The sequence below is a fragment of the Psittacula echo genome, assembly GCF_963264785.1.
Source record: "Psittacula echo genome assembly, chromosome: 4".
Lineage (NCBI taxonomy): Eukaryota > Metazoa > Chordata > Aves > Psittaciformes > Psittacidae > Psittacula > Psittacula echo.
The window spans coordinates 23,869,485-23,884,545 of record NC_137738.1 but is presented as its reverse complement, the minus strand read 5'-3'; the positions used below and the strand labels follow the sequence as shown (position 1 = coordinate 23,884,545).

Here is a 15,061-nt window from a genome sequence, read left to right as displayed (position 1 = left end):
TGGCATCGTGACCTAGACATGACAGCATACAGTTAAGAATATATTTAATAGCACATGTGTAATAGGAAAGGGAACTGGATTTCATAGTGGGGATGCACACACACGAATATCAGAATGTTTTTGTCACGCAGCACTGTGGTTTTTATTGATCAGTCTTTGTATTTGATTAGCATATGGAATATTGCTACTTTGGTGAGGCAATAGTAGTGAGGTACAGGAGAATTTATATTCCTTCCTTTTTTATTTTTCTTTTTGCTTATTTCTGGTTTGAATATACATTTATCTAAAGGATGTTTTAAAGCTAACTGTATGGGGGGAAAAATAAGTGCATATACAGTAAGACCCCATAAGTGTGCTGACTACACTGCAAGTCCTTAACTGGTTTTGTTGTGTTACTGCTTGATGTAAACTGAAAGCTGTCTTGCTTTCCTGTGTTATATAGGTACAGTCTTCTGGAGAGGACAGAATACTTGTGATGGGAGCAACAAACAGGCCACAGGAGCTTGATGATGCTGTTCTCAGGTATCAAAATGTCTCTTCCTTTAATGGAATACAATAATATGAAGTTCATTACAAAGAACAGGTTTTACTACTTAGTGTCTTGGTTACTGTAAGTTTTGGAATAAGCAGCAAAAGCTGTTCAGGATGGTTGAATTATTTAACCTTACCAAAAAGGTGCCTGTCTCTCCTCTTCTGGGATACATCTGCAGAAGCACGATGGCTTTGGAGTTGTCCAGACCAGCAGTACCCGTTGATACCAAGGCAGCATTTTATAAACCTCTTCCATCTTACATATTGCTGCTTTATTATTTGGATTTCAATGGCAGGAAGAAGAAAGAAACTTGATCAGTGAAATCCAGCATTTCTTCTCTGTGAATATTGGACTTCTGATGTCCCATGCAATTACAGATCTTGCTGTAGATTTGCCTGAGGACTTTCTTGCTACAGGTTCTCATGCTTTCTTCTCTTCATTCTTGATTGAGGAAAATAGACATGTCAGCATTGTCTGAACAAACAAAACATATCCTTAATGATTCCAAAGGCTTTTTGTGTACAATGAAGAGATGCTGAATTTTGTTGCTGGTAGTCAGTGGTATTTCTACCTTTTAGAGTGTTTTCTCTCTGGGACGGGTCTTGTAACTTTAAGTAAGAGTAAAGTGACACCAGTGGCTAGTGCATATTGTTTGTTTGGTGTTGGTTTAGGTTAGTTTGTCTGGTTTTTTCAATTTGTAGCTTTACTCCCTAGAATTTGATGATGTAAGTGAAATTTTGACATCAAACCAAATATTAGATCTGTATGAGTGTGTGTGTATACATGGATATGTTGTTTTTTTCCTAGACGATTCACCAAACGGGTATATGTGTCTTTACCAAATGAGGAAGTAAGTATTATTTTCCATGCATTTTCTTAATTTTAAGATCAATTTAATTAAAAAAGAGTATAAAATATATTTCATAGGCTATTCTTGATTACAGTTCTGTGAATTAACTTCTGGTCCAACTTGGCCATATACATGGTGTTTTAATTTTGGTGGCTATATTAAATTTTTGCCTTTTGTTACATGTGCCAGTAGCGTATTTGGTAGTAGGTACTCAGTATTTCTTGGCTAGCAAGATGCTGCTTACATACTGGCAGGCACAGACAAGTCTGAAGCAGGGCTTGCAAAAGTACGTTTGGTTGGCTGGAGAAGACTACTCGTTGCAAAAGATGAAAGGAGCTTTCTTGAAGATTTTCATCAACAGCAGATTAGGGCTTTTGATGAGGATTCTAATGTATTATTCTTGAAGTAGCTTGACCCTTGATCTCCTTATTAACCAGTCCCTATCCCTTCCCCTGAAGAGATTACAGTGTACAATACAATCAGGAAAGTACTGTAGGCAGGTTTAAACTGGTGAAGCGTGGAAGCTAACCTGATAAACGTGTAGTTTTGTTGTTGCAACAGAATTTTAAGTGCATTGTGAAAATTAGTTTTCCCTCTGATAAATGTATCTTCTTTTCAGACAAGATTGATTTTGCTAAAAAATCTTCTAAGCAAGCAAGGAAGTCCATTGACCCAAAAAGAGTTGGCACAACTAGCTAGGTAAGCAACTTGTAACTGTAGTAAATAAATATATTCATTTACTGCATCATTCAAACTTTTATACATTCAAAATGTAACTAATGTGAATCATCAGATAGTGACAACACTTGCTGTGAATGAATTGGACATATTTTGGGAAGATGGTCTCCTGTCAGGCTCTGTGAAAGTGGGGTTTTTTTATATATACATACACATCATTGTTTTTATCCTACTCCACCTGCTGGGTTTGTGTTGTTAAAACATGCTCATCAGTGCTTTTCTCTCTGACGAGGAGGGAGGGGAATGCTTCTCTCCACCCATCCCCCAGGCAGTTCAGCTCTCCTTCCTGATGAAAAAAGGCAGTGCCAGTTTTGCACTTGGTGTGCATTTCAAATCAAAAGCACCTTTTCTTTGCTGGCCCATTGCTAGGTTTGTTGAAGGTATTAAAAAACACAGAGCAAGGAGTGGATAATTCTGGGTTCTTTTCAATTTCATAATTGATTGGGAATATGTGGGTTAAATGCCCTTCTTATTGTAAACCAAGTTAGTTTGTTTTCCATCATTAAGATTGACACAGTACTCCTGTTTGTCACCCTCAAAAATTAAATGTAAAGGATGTGTAGGAAGTTAGACTAAAAGCAGGTAAAGCATCTAGGGCAGAAAGGAATGAAAATTCTGTTAGATGTCAAAAATATGCAAGTGGATGTACTTCAGTCTGTTGCTGTCAGTTAGTAGTACACGGGAGATGAGTAGAGTCTTAGATGTAGCATTTTTCAGTCTCTTAGTAATGTTACAGAAATATGATGTATAATCCAACAGAGTAAGTTCTTGAAGGAGGCTAGTTCAGGCCATATTTAGGCTGCAGTAGTAGCTAACTGGAGGAAAAAGAGTGTGTCTTGAACTCTGACTGCAAATTTATGAACAAAATTACAAATGGAACCTAAGTACAGGTTTTTTTAAAGGGTTTAAAGAAAACAAAATTTGAGTTTTTTGCCTACTTCGCCTGCCACTGTCCTTAGTTTCAAAAGAGGTGGGTATTTAACGTACTTCATAACTTTATGTTCTTTCACTCCTTGGCAGTGTTTTCTAGAAACTGTAACAGAATTAATGCTCTCCAGAAGACTGGGCTATAGAGTTCTTGTTGCTGCAGCTGGCCAGAGCTCTACAAGCTGAGTGGGGGTGTTTTGGTTTTAAGTTTTAATTTGGGTAACCCTTACTACTTCTTTTCACCTGTGTTTCAGTATGTATTACTGGCTTTCTGGTTCAGTGGAGATCTTTAATCTGCAAAGTATTTAATTGCTTAACTTGGAAATTAAGTAATTCTGGAAAAGCTCCCACAGAGATTGGGTCCTTGGTTTGATTTCCCTCCCCACTTCTGATTCTGAGCATCTGGATGATATGTATGTCTGCTAGTCTTACAACAACAAATAAACAAACCCCAGTAGATAACACAATTTATGTTCCTTTCAGCTCACACAGAATACCTGCACATTTACACTGTATTTCCCAAATCAATGGGAAGTGTGTGCAAATCAAACTTGTAGAACCTGTTTCTTTCTGAATAAGGACCTGTTTGCTGTATTTCACTTATAGGCTGAATTACAGTTCTTAATTGAAGTTAAATGTGTGAAGTGTTCAGGCTTCTGCAGATAATCACTAAGACTGTGGCTCAGGCTGTTGCAGCCATCTCAAGTCTCTCAGTTGGTTCTCGTTCATTAGCAGTTCCAGGTTTAGGCTTTAACATTGGAATCAGTTGGTGAGCCAGACTTATCTGTGCTAGAGATAATTTTCCATGTATAAGCTATGGGGGGCTGTTTCAGTGTTGTGCTAAGATGCGAAGCAGACTGTAAATTCAGATTGTTGAGGAGCTTGCCAAGTACTGCAAGAGTATAGTCTTATCTGTTGCCAAACCTTAACACTGAAAGGTCTTCTACCAGAAGTAACGCTGTCTGTGCTGTAACTTGCTAAGTGAAGTGGTGCTGCTTTTCAGACTTGTATTCATTCTTCTGAATTAGAATTTTTCACTCTCTGGAGTTCACTAGTCAGCTGTTACCAGGGCTTTCCACTAATGGCATGCTGCAAAACTGTCACTTACTTTCAAAACCAAACACTGTTGTTAGTTTTTTAGCAAGGTGTGCTTTTGCCCTTTGTTTGCCTCGGAGGTCAACTAAAAATGTACATAATTTTATTCAGAAAACCAGTTGTGTGATCACATCATAATGAGTGTGTGGTATTGGGTTCTCACTGCGTTGTGCGGGTTGAAAGAGTACAGAGGAGGCTTTGGTTTCATAGTAATTTATGACAAACTAGTGGTAGAACATCCTTTTAACGGAGAATAGTAAATGTGCTTGAGATTTAGTTTTCATCTACAAATCCAAGTTGGTTGCTATCTTTTTGCTTTTCTTAGAATGTAATTTGAAATTTGAATATCTGTACTTTAAATTTAACCTGGGAAAGAAATATAGGTCACTTATGCTGACTACACTTTGATTATGAAACCTGTGAAACACCAGAATAAAGCTACTTCTGATTAAGCTATGTTTTAATCATCTGCAATTAAATTGATATGATCTAAGTGGGATTTGGTTTTATTTTGGTTTTTTTTTTTTCTTTCCTCCTTTCCCCCACTTTTTCCTTTGACAAAGAATGACAGATGGATACTCTGGAAGTGATCTAACTGCATTAGCAAAGGATGCAGCGCTGGGCCCTATTCGAGGTAAGCTGCACAGCTTTTTATTCAGGTTTTGAAAAAACTCAGTGATGTTAGAGATGCTGTATTCTTAATGCATCTTTATAATTCTTAAGCACCTGAAATTAAACTTTTTAGATGGGATTTTTGTTCCGCATAATAGTATAAGACTTACCTTACCCAAAACCCTTTAGTACCTCACTGTGTGAAACAGAGAATTTTTGTGTCTTAAGAGGAAAGCAGGGTGAAGTGTTATTCACAGGTTTGTGGGGGTTTAACTAGTGCATCTTTCCTAGGCTGGTGTCAGTTCTGTTGTATCTAAATTATTACTTGAATAGTAGTCTCTGACTGCATTACTTGTCTTTATATAAGGTGGGCAGATCTCCTTGTTCTGTTTTATTAGCTAGGTATTATGTGTCCAGTAGCCACATCTGAAAGGGCTGATTTTGTTTAGTGGAACTCAGTAGTGGGATTTTGAGAAGAAAAGTTTGTGAAGGTTTGATGTTAGTTTTCTGTTCGCAGGTAGATATATTGTCCTGCCTGACAGAGAGGTACTAAAAGCAGCCAGAGCAGACGTGTTCTGTAATACCAGTCTATTATGTGTAAACAAAAGTTGTTGCAACTCTCTTAAATAGCTTGTGGAGTGGAGAGGCCTATGCATGTTTTATGGGCATGCTTCTTTTACTATTTTTTTGAGTCTAAAGTCCTACAGCGTGCAATATTGCCAGTGCAGTATCTCTTTAAAAGCAGTTGCTGGAAAGTAATGTTCTTTTTTTTTTTTTTAACTCGCTTACTTTCAGTTGCTGAGATTATAAGGTGTATCTTTCAAATTTCGGCATCATAACTGGGAAACAGAATTGCATTAAATAGCTCTTACTAGAGACATCATGTCTCCAAAGATTTTGAATATATTTAGAGTGGTTGAATTAATAGCGTGTGCATATAGGTATGCAGGCTTGACTTTGCTGACAGATCACTTCATGTGCAAGTCTGTTTTGAGGACAAAGTGTGAAATGTCGTGCTGTCTATTAGATCCCACCACTACCACGTAGGGCAGGATGCGCTCCTGTGTGCCCTGCCCGATTTTATTTCTGTGTTCTTGGCTGCCAGAACCTTTCTGTTGTCCGCAAATTGTGCATGCTTGAGCAGTAAGGGGGGTTGTACCAGGAGTAATATGGGGGAAGGCAGCACTGCATGCTGTTCCCCATACTTTTAAGAAGAAGCAAGTAGTTCTACTACCACTTTGTACTGTATCTGCAGTGATGTGTGGGAGGAGCCTTGTTAGGGAAGTGATAAATGGAGATGGAGGAGATAAAAATACCATGTACCTTTCTGTGCAGGACGTTATATTGAGGCAAAAAGGTACACTTTTTAGCTGTGGAGTTTTTTTTTTTTCAGAATAAAAGCAACTTTAACATGTTTTAGTTGTCAGAAGTGATGAAAAATTCCTCATGGAACTCACTGATCTTCCTTTATTTTTCCAGAACTAAAACCAGAACAGGTGAAGAACATGTCTGCCAGTGAGGTATGCTCCTTTAGCATTTGTATTTTCCCCTTTGAATAGAATGCATGCTCACCAGAAACTTTATAAAGGTCCCTTTATTTATACATAGCATCATACAAAATACCTGGCATAATTTTTGGGGGGTATTACCCTTTTTGATTTCTTATTCACTGGAGAAAATTCTTTGCGAATAGTCATTGAGAAGAGAACATGTTCTCAGATGTCTGAGGTTCTTTGTGTAGCTTGTTGGTAATCAGGTGTAAGAACACCACCTCTTTTTCTGATAGTAAGTTCTTGGTTTTAGCTGACTGTTTTTATTCATGCTGAACTGCAACTTGCTCTGTTACCTGTCAGATGATGTTAGAGGCCTGGCTTTTATTTTCTCACAGTGCTACTCCCCAAAAACATTCCCAGAAGTATTATGTCAAAAGGTTTATTTCTGCCACCAGCTCAGTCTTTACATAAAGCAAGTCATCTTAGGGGGGGAACCTCTGAAGTGTTTTAACAGAGATTTGTTTGTGTATATGTGCAATACATTCATTCACATGGATCATCATAAAGCAAAAAAAAAAAGGTCATCACCACCACCAACTGCGTCTGTAAACCTCAAAACAAAAGTAAGAGATTGAACCTGTGTACAAAGGTTTCTGTTCAAATGAGTACAAACACATAACAAACCACTGTTATGTAGGGGGAAATGAAGCAAAACTTAATTCCCCTGTTGATTTCTGTGTTTAGCCTAAGGTCATGGCTGAAGCTGTGATAAGCTGAAAGGATTTGTTGCAGGAAGATGAGAACATCTGGGATAATTTGTTGTGAACGCGGGTTTACCTCCAGTAGCCTATTAACACTAGTCCCAAGGAAACATGGGCAATTTTCTCCAATTTTCATGTTTTAGTAATGAGACTACTTGTTCCATACACTTTAGTTGTCTCACATCATATTTATATGGGAAATGTCTGCTTATAATCATGTCCTCAGCAAACTGAAAGGCATGTGTTGAAGCAGAGAGGTTAGATAATCAGCATTACTTGGCTGACAGCATACTATGGTATGAAAACAGCTGTGGTAAGGGTAGGAGCTTTCAGTGCCTTCTCCTGATTTGCAGAGGTATGGCATAAATGTGGTTAAAAAAATCCTATGTCCTATTCATCACTTGCTTCTGTGCCCTCATAGGCACCAGCTTGCACCACTAGTGAGATAAGAAGTAATAACACAGGCTCATGGGCTATTAAATAACAAGGCAGACATGATTACCAAGAGTCAGTTTATTAAAAGCAGTAAATACTGATAAATTACAAGAGTCTTGCATCAGGTCATAGAATCATAGATCAGCCCAGACTGGTAAGGACATTGAAAGATCACCTGGTCCAACCTTCTGTGGGAAGGGGAACATGGATGAAATGATTTATCACCCTGCCCAATTGCATCTTGAAAACCTGTAGTGATGGGGACTCTACCACATCCCTGGGAGGTTGTTCCAGTGAATGAGTGTTCTCGCTGTGCAAAAATGTCTTTCGTAAATCAAGATAGAGCACTTGTAGAATCTGCTTTGTTAGAAGTGAATACTGAAGTACTTCTGGAATCACCTGTGATCCTGATGTTTTCCACTTCTTGTTTAGATGAGGAATATCAAGCTATCAGATTTCACTGAGTCTTTGAAGAAGATAAAGCGCAGTTTGAGCCCTCAGACCCTGGAAGCATATATTCGCTGGAACAAGGACTTTGGAGATACCACAGTGTGAAACCCTACTTGAAATGAAACAAAGTGCTGCCTAAGGAGCAATTGCTACAGACTACTGGAAGGCAGCCAGAGTTTACAGGACTTTACAGATCTTTAAGTATCTGCATTAAAACTTGAGATTAAGGAAAAAATTATACAATGTGAAATGTGTTCATCAAAGTCTCCTTGCCATTTAGTGAGGATTTACACACTGTAAGTAAGAGCACAATAGGATGTGAGATAAGGTCCCTAGCAATCCAGTTATGGTTTGAACAATAATATGTATTTTGTTTCAGCTAGAAGGCACTGATGATATTGATCAGTGGAAGACCTTTTCCTTATGTTGTTTGTGTGTGTTTGTTTTTAATTTTGCCATGACATCTGTCTGGCTTTCTTCCTTCTAACTACTAACTTACAATTGGAAGTTTGTAAACTTCGGTTCGTTTTTTGACTTCTTTTTTTTTTTTTTTTTTCTCCTTAATGTGCCAAATAAACCTATTTCCCTTTGCAGAAAGGAAGAATAGCATTGGGGAATTATGATTATTAAAATGTAAAAAGCAGCTGGTCTGTTATTATTTGTCTTTTTTTTAGTTGAAATGTGGCTGTATTGTTCACAGAACACTTTTGAAGAAGACCTTTGATAGCAGAACAGCAAAAAACCCAACCCTATCAAACCAATTCAGACTCTTTTAAAAAATAATTACTAAATAAAAAAAAGACTAAGACATTCATTTACTGGCAATATTTTCTCTTAATGCATTTTGTAATGCTTCCATTGGTAGAATGTTAGCTTATGCTTACGGTGTACAGCTTGAAGCCCAGCTGATGTTTGAGAGTAAGTGATGCTAATTGTCAAGTGTCAGAAATGACGTGTGTCTACTCTGTATTTTGGTCTGTTTATGATAATTGAAAGTAAAATTTCCATTGTGATAATTTTTTAATCTCCACATGTAAGCATTAAAATATGAGGCTACATGTTTAATACATGGCACACATTAATGTTTTTATAGCTTTCCTATGTTTTGGTTTATATATTAAAGTATGAAACACTCAACTGATCTGCTTTTTTAAAAAGAAACTGAATCTTTGTACAAATACTTGTTTTTATTATATAAATGACAAGCTATTAAAAAACACAAGTAATAGCCTTTAAATACTGTAATAAAGGAAGACATCTTTGCCTTTACTTCTAAAGGCCTGACAACTTGTTTACAAATTCTACATGGATTAAACGCAGATGTTGGCAAAGCAGAACACCAGTTCCTTGTTAGAACAGGTCTGTGGGGTTTTTTTGGGTTTACTTTATTAACTTTTTTTAAAGGACAACTCTCCCAATGTAGTGATATTACAGAAATGCATATCGTTTGGAGTTTTACCTAATCTGAGTTATAAGCTTTGTTTGCTTTTGTTTTTAACAGAAAATTTTGTCTTAATTCATCATTTAACTTATTTTTTATTGGTAAGAGTAAGTCAAATGTTTCTGGGACTACTCACCTGAAAGTTGACTATAAATAATATATATATATATGTGAAAACAAATCCCTAGCTGATAGATGCAGTATAAGTGTAGTAATACCTAGACAGGACTTTGCTCACTGCATAGTATTGAGTATTAAATAGCAGAAACTGTTGAACTTTTGAGGTCCACAGATGCAAAGTTTGGGATTCTCTTCTTTTGAACCAGAGGTGCTTTTGACTGATCTTAAGATTAAAAGCTATTAAATAAGATGGTGTTACTCTAGTATGCCTTTTGAAATAGTCTAACCAAACCCCGTCTAGCCTTCCAAGCATATGACTCCCTCAGATGTATGTCTTACATAAATGAAACATGTGACTTCTGTTCCCCTGATACGCTTTTCCTGGAGAAGTGAAAAATGCTAGAAGATTTAAGACTGAAATCTTCGTCTTGCTTGCTTTACCTTAGTTCTGCCTCCAGTAGACCAGCTCCATTGTTGGAGGTTCATGGTTGACTTGACCCATGTTTGTCACAGATTTCATAGTGCTGCACATGAATATTACTGTTTTATTAGCATCTGCCAAATAAACAGCTAGGAAAGGCCCTTGGTGGTCTTATTTGCAAAGGATCTGTATGCATGAGAATTTTGAAATTTGAACTCTTATGGGTTTGAGTGTTCCTACATATTTGTTATCAAATTCTGTTTACCTAATTCTGAGGAATATACTGGTATTTATTTCAAATACATACCTGTCAGCATTCAGTAGGTACCTGTAATGTTGAGGTAGAGTTCCCATCTGCTAGAAGACCACCAGTATGCAGCACAAAGGCTCATAAGTCTGAGCTGCTACTTCAGAAAGAAAAGGACTAGCCCTGGCACTTGTTTGTACATCTACTTCTGATCAAAAGAATCTATGTGGCTGGTACCATCAATGGCTTTTTGATTCTGTTCTACCCTGATTATTTGCTACATAATGGATGAATGGATTTTTAGCCCATGACCAAGTGGTGTTTTGCTCACAGATCACCTTTAAATATCTGTCTTATGCTATTTTCTGAATAGTGTCTTTGAAGAATAATTCTGTTCCACTGAATACATTGCATCGTGTCATCTGGTTTCTTGATTTACATGTACTGACTAACTACCAGCTCAGTAATTTTTATCTAGGTGTTGGATTAACTGTGTATAAAGGCAGATCTGAAAAAAGGAACCAATCCAAAAATACACACCACCACACCCCTCCTTGGAAAACCCCCAATTTACCTGTATTTTATATTTTATATAAAGGTTTGCAACTATAGTTACCATAAAATCAGATTGTTTCAAATGCAGTATCTTGAATTAGGATAAGCAGGACAGCGGCTTGGATGCTTTTAACCTTTGTAAAGCATGGCATTGCATTTGTTATCTAAACTGCCTCGTTTTTTTGTGAGTCTGCCCATTATTAATGAGTGACTTGACCCACTTCTTTGCAATGATCAGGAAGCAGCTTGTCTGGCAGTCCTCTACTGTGTTTTACTGGCAATGTAGCGGTTACTGGAGGGAGGGATAAAAACCAACCCAAGCCTCCTGGTTTTTTTAACTACCTTCTTCATACATCTTGGCCCCTTTTTATTAAGCAGGAAACATATCTTTTGTCTTTTTGTGTGTTGGAAGAACATGCAGAATGCTTCTTGGGCTGTGTTACTGCTTTTGGTGGCATAACAGGAAGGAAAAACTTAAGCACTGTGTGATCCTCTTTCTCCTTAAAATGAGAATTTGTTGTTGTGTTATGATGCTCCCCTTACCTAATGTTAACTTTTCTGTAGCATACACCAAACCTGTACAGGTTCCCTACTTGTAGCTAAGAGAAGTAAACACTTGTCAGTAAACACTAAAACCAACACTGAATATTGAACATAAGCCTTAAACTAGGACATTTATGCACATGTAAGTCTGTGTCCTGTTAGTTTCTTAGATTTTAGAGAGTTCAGTGTATTAGGAATAAGGCATTCTGTCCTGAGGTGTCTTACTACTTCAGAAAGTCAGTCGCTAATACAGTTTTGTTTAATATGGTCCTGCAACTTACTTTATGTAGATAATAAATGTGATAGTAACACTTCAATATTGAGAAGAATGGGATGTCTCAACAGAGGAAGAATTTGTTGTCACTGCGCTAATTAGAGGCTATTGCAGATTTCACTGTTAAGATGCTCTCACATGTTTTAAAATGACAGATTTTATACTTATAGAATTAACCTTACTTTCTGGTGTGGAATAAATAGCTTTTCTCTTCTAATCAAGCATTTTTTAGCACGTTTTGGCACTGCTGCCATGTTCATGTTGTGAAATTGAAGTATTTTGCACTGGGAATACTCACATGGGATATGCTGGCAAATTTAACTGTGATGTCTGTTCTACAACCAATATGGAAAGCAGTATTCTACTTGGTGCTTCCTTAACCACCCATGTGAAATTTTGTGCCCTAGGTTCTTACAGTGCTTTCCTACCCAAGAGATGGATAGTGTATTGTTGTGCTTAAGATGTGCTTATCTGACTACTCCACTGCTTCAGTGATGCTTCTGTGTGTGGCAGCTTTGGGAGGTGGCAGGCGCTATGGTAGGTTACAGGTTTTCATTCATTGTCTATGGCGGTCTCAATCTTTTGTGGTGTTTTTGGGGACTTCTACCTGATAATACAAAATAGAATTAAAAGTATCAAGCAGGTAGTGAATGCAACTAGTTATCTCAGTTGTAGTGCTAATTAGAGGCAGTTGCTGGTTTCATTGTTAGGTTCTCTGGAGCTGCTTTTTAGTGTTGAAGGATGTAGTTTTGCTCACCTGTGTGAATTTTCATGATCTGCTGGTCATCCCAAGAGATGACCAAAGGATCAGTTACGTTCTTTTAGAATTTTTTCTTTACATATTCTTTCCAATATTTTTTTCTTTCAAATATTGTAACTATAATCCCACAGGATGAGGAAGTTGAACTGTTGCTTCCTGCAAATACAAAATCATCTTCTGAAGTATGGGGAAATATGTATTGTGTTTTTCCTGCTTCTCATGTAAATCGTTAACTGTCTTAGAGTGGAAATTGTTTACTTTGTCAAGAACTACCTCCTGAGTTTGGCAATAATTGGCAAGTTACACACTCCAGTGGATTAAATATATCAGCTAAACACTAGATCCTGCAGAGTTGGATCTTTCAATTTGCAGATTCTTGACATGATGCCTGTAAACTACAGTGATCAACCTTGTTTTGCTGTAAGACTCTCCTTCATAAGATTCACTTCTTAATCCTGTTTCAGAGAAGTGGATTTCAGGAAAAAGGTCAGCATTCTTTGTAGTTGGTTCATAGAGGTGTATTCTAGAGGCTAGGCGTGTAGACTCCCAGTTCTGCGGGTTCTTTATCATTAGGATTGGGGAAGTAAGTACTTTATCTAATAGTTGCACACCTATCAAAGGGACTGGAAATACAGAAACAGTTTTTTGCCTCATGATTCTAATTTTTATTCATGTGAAGGGCTAGCCCTTTCAGAAATCTGGATTAAAGTGACAAAGACCAAAGGTGGAGACAAACCACTAAACCCCACCCCCATTAAATATGTTGGATGACTCCAGTCTGGGATGGGGTTAATTCTTGTATTTTGTTGTTTTGAAGCACTTTTGTTTCATGTTTTTTTAATAATGTTTTCTGAAATGTTAAACACCATTTTCTTAATAAGCAATGTAAAAAAGCATGATGAGCAGTCACATAGCTTTAGCTTCACAATAAAATATTTCATTTGTCCTGTTCTTACTGTTTTCTTCTCTATCAGATAAAATGTCCAGACTAAAAGCCTTTCCATTAAACCTGAAGCCTATACTGAAAATAATAAAAATAACCCAGGTGTTGTATACCAGATGATGGAACAATAAATATGTAAATACCTCATTTAGTTTCTAATGGACATAACTCAAGTTCTTAAAATTAATGTAAACGGTAGTGCTACTTCCTAAATAAATGTGCTGAAGGTCTGCTTATCCTAGTCCTACTGAATGACAGTGAAAACCAGGAGGTTTCATTCTGGCAGTCATAGTGAAGATCTGAAAATAGCTATTTGAAGCCAGTTTACTTAGATTCAAAATGGCAGCTTTTCTTTTGCTGGGGGAAGAGTGCTGCTATTATTTTCAAGGTAACAATCTAAATTCTAAGGAAACCAAATAAAACCAATCCAGAAATCGGGGAAAAAAATAAACCAACAACCCCAAAATAATGTTTTGGACTGAAGCATAAGAGCTGTTATTGCTTCTGTCAAGCATTAATTCCTTAGGTTAGAAAGGTATTATTGTTGTCTGTGCAATATAACTCTCCAGGGCCTCTCTTTGGCTGAAATACTACTGCTTGGAGGTAGATTGTGAACCACTGAACTGATTTCAATTAGCAATCCTGTGTATGGGTTACAGATATTCAAATAGACTTCTGTTTTTGTAGAGAAGCTGAGATAAATTTAGTGAAGCAGCAAAAGCCTGAAAATGACATCCCAGAGCTTGCTATGTTGAAATCTACAGAGCTTATGGATTTGGCAGCATGCTCTGAGGTATGTTAGACTCATTAAAAGATAAATCTTTTTTCATTCCAGCCAAGACTGTGTGAGACAAGGCTGCATGCCTTATGTCAGATGCAGGCTTATGTCAGATGAAAATCTGTTTATTTCTGTATTTTAATGTTTTAACAAAGAAAAGTGAGTTTAAACTTGGGTTTTTTTTTCCTCTTTTGTTTTTCACTGAAGCCTCTTTCTGCAGATTTCCAAATAGTTTGTGGACTTGTGTAATCCAGCCCATTGCTTACAAGGGCGCATATGGCTCTGGAGCAGACAAAAGAGTTATGCAATCTTCTCCAAGTCATTTTTTTAATTATGTGTAATGATAATACAGAAAATACTATGTGGTGGTGAAGGCAGAAAGACAGAATTTAATTAAAATCCATCCCTCAACGCATGTGAGTGATTTATTCCGCATGCTGTGGGATAGCTAGGGGAAAAAAAAAGTGGGAATATCGGAAGCCTACAAGCCACCTAATGAGTAAAATCTGTTGTTTTTACCAAATGCTTTGAACATTCTACTTTTTTTGGCAAATAGACACTGTAAGTGCCATGTATTTTTTCTAATATTGCAACTCCTATTATTTTTCAAATCTGTAATTTCTGAAAGATCTCAAACTCCCCTCCATTTTAAGACATCCTTGAAGACTGTTCTTTGTTACATGCAGAATGCAGTTATCAGCTGTGCTATTAGCTGCAGTATTTATCCTCTGTGAGTTGTAGAAGTGCAGTTTCTTATAACTAACTGTATGCCTCTTCTGGCAAGAAATGTCCCAAGACATGAAATAATCTCATACTACTTCTGTATTAATGATACTGTGTCCTGCAAAGAGCAGGTATACTCAAAACCTGGAAAATAAGAACAACTTTGTTGTCAATAACAAAGTTGCATGCTCTGCACATGCACCAGAATTGGACACAACAGCCCAGAGTGGCTGGGAAGCGGATTAATTGAAAAGATCTTGGCTTGTTTCTGGTTTCAGTTGATGTACAGGCCTCCCTCTCAGCCACACTCAGGTCTTGTGGTGTGCTTCACAGAACAGCCTAGATGCAAACAACACTTGTAAC

The 15,061-nt window shown here is 37.2% G+C and overlaps 1 protein-coding gene across 5 annotated transcripts in view; it reads left to right on the top strand.

Moving 5' to 3' along the window:
- SPAST (spastin) overlaps positions 1-10,240 on the top strand; it is a 37,991-nt gene extending 27,751 nt beyond the window's left edge. For all 5 annotated transcript variants that reach the window (XM_080616744.1, XM_080616742.1, XM_080616743.1 and 2 more), the window contains 6 exons: positions 443-522; positions 1,340-1,382; positions 2,002-2,081; positions 4,706-4,776; positions 6,234-6,274; positions 7,876-10,240. In XM_080616744.1, the coding sequence (XP_080472870.1) occupies positions 443-522; positions 1,340-1,382; positions 2,002-2,081; positions 4,706-4,776; positions 6,234-6,274; positions 7,876-7,998 (438 nt within the window). In that variant the 3' untranslated portion in view covers positions 7,999-10,240. The remainder of the gene's footprint in view (positions 1-442; positions 523-1,339; positions 1,383-2,001; positions 2,082-4,705; positions 4,777-6,233; positions 6,275-7,875) is intronic.
- The last annotated feature ends 4,821 nt before the right edge of the window (positions 10,241-15,061 follow it).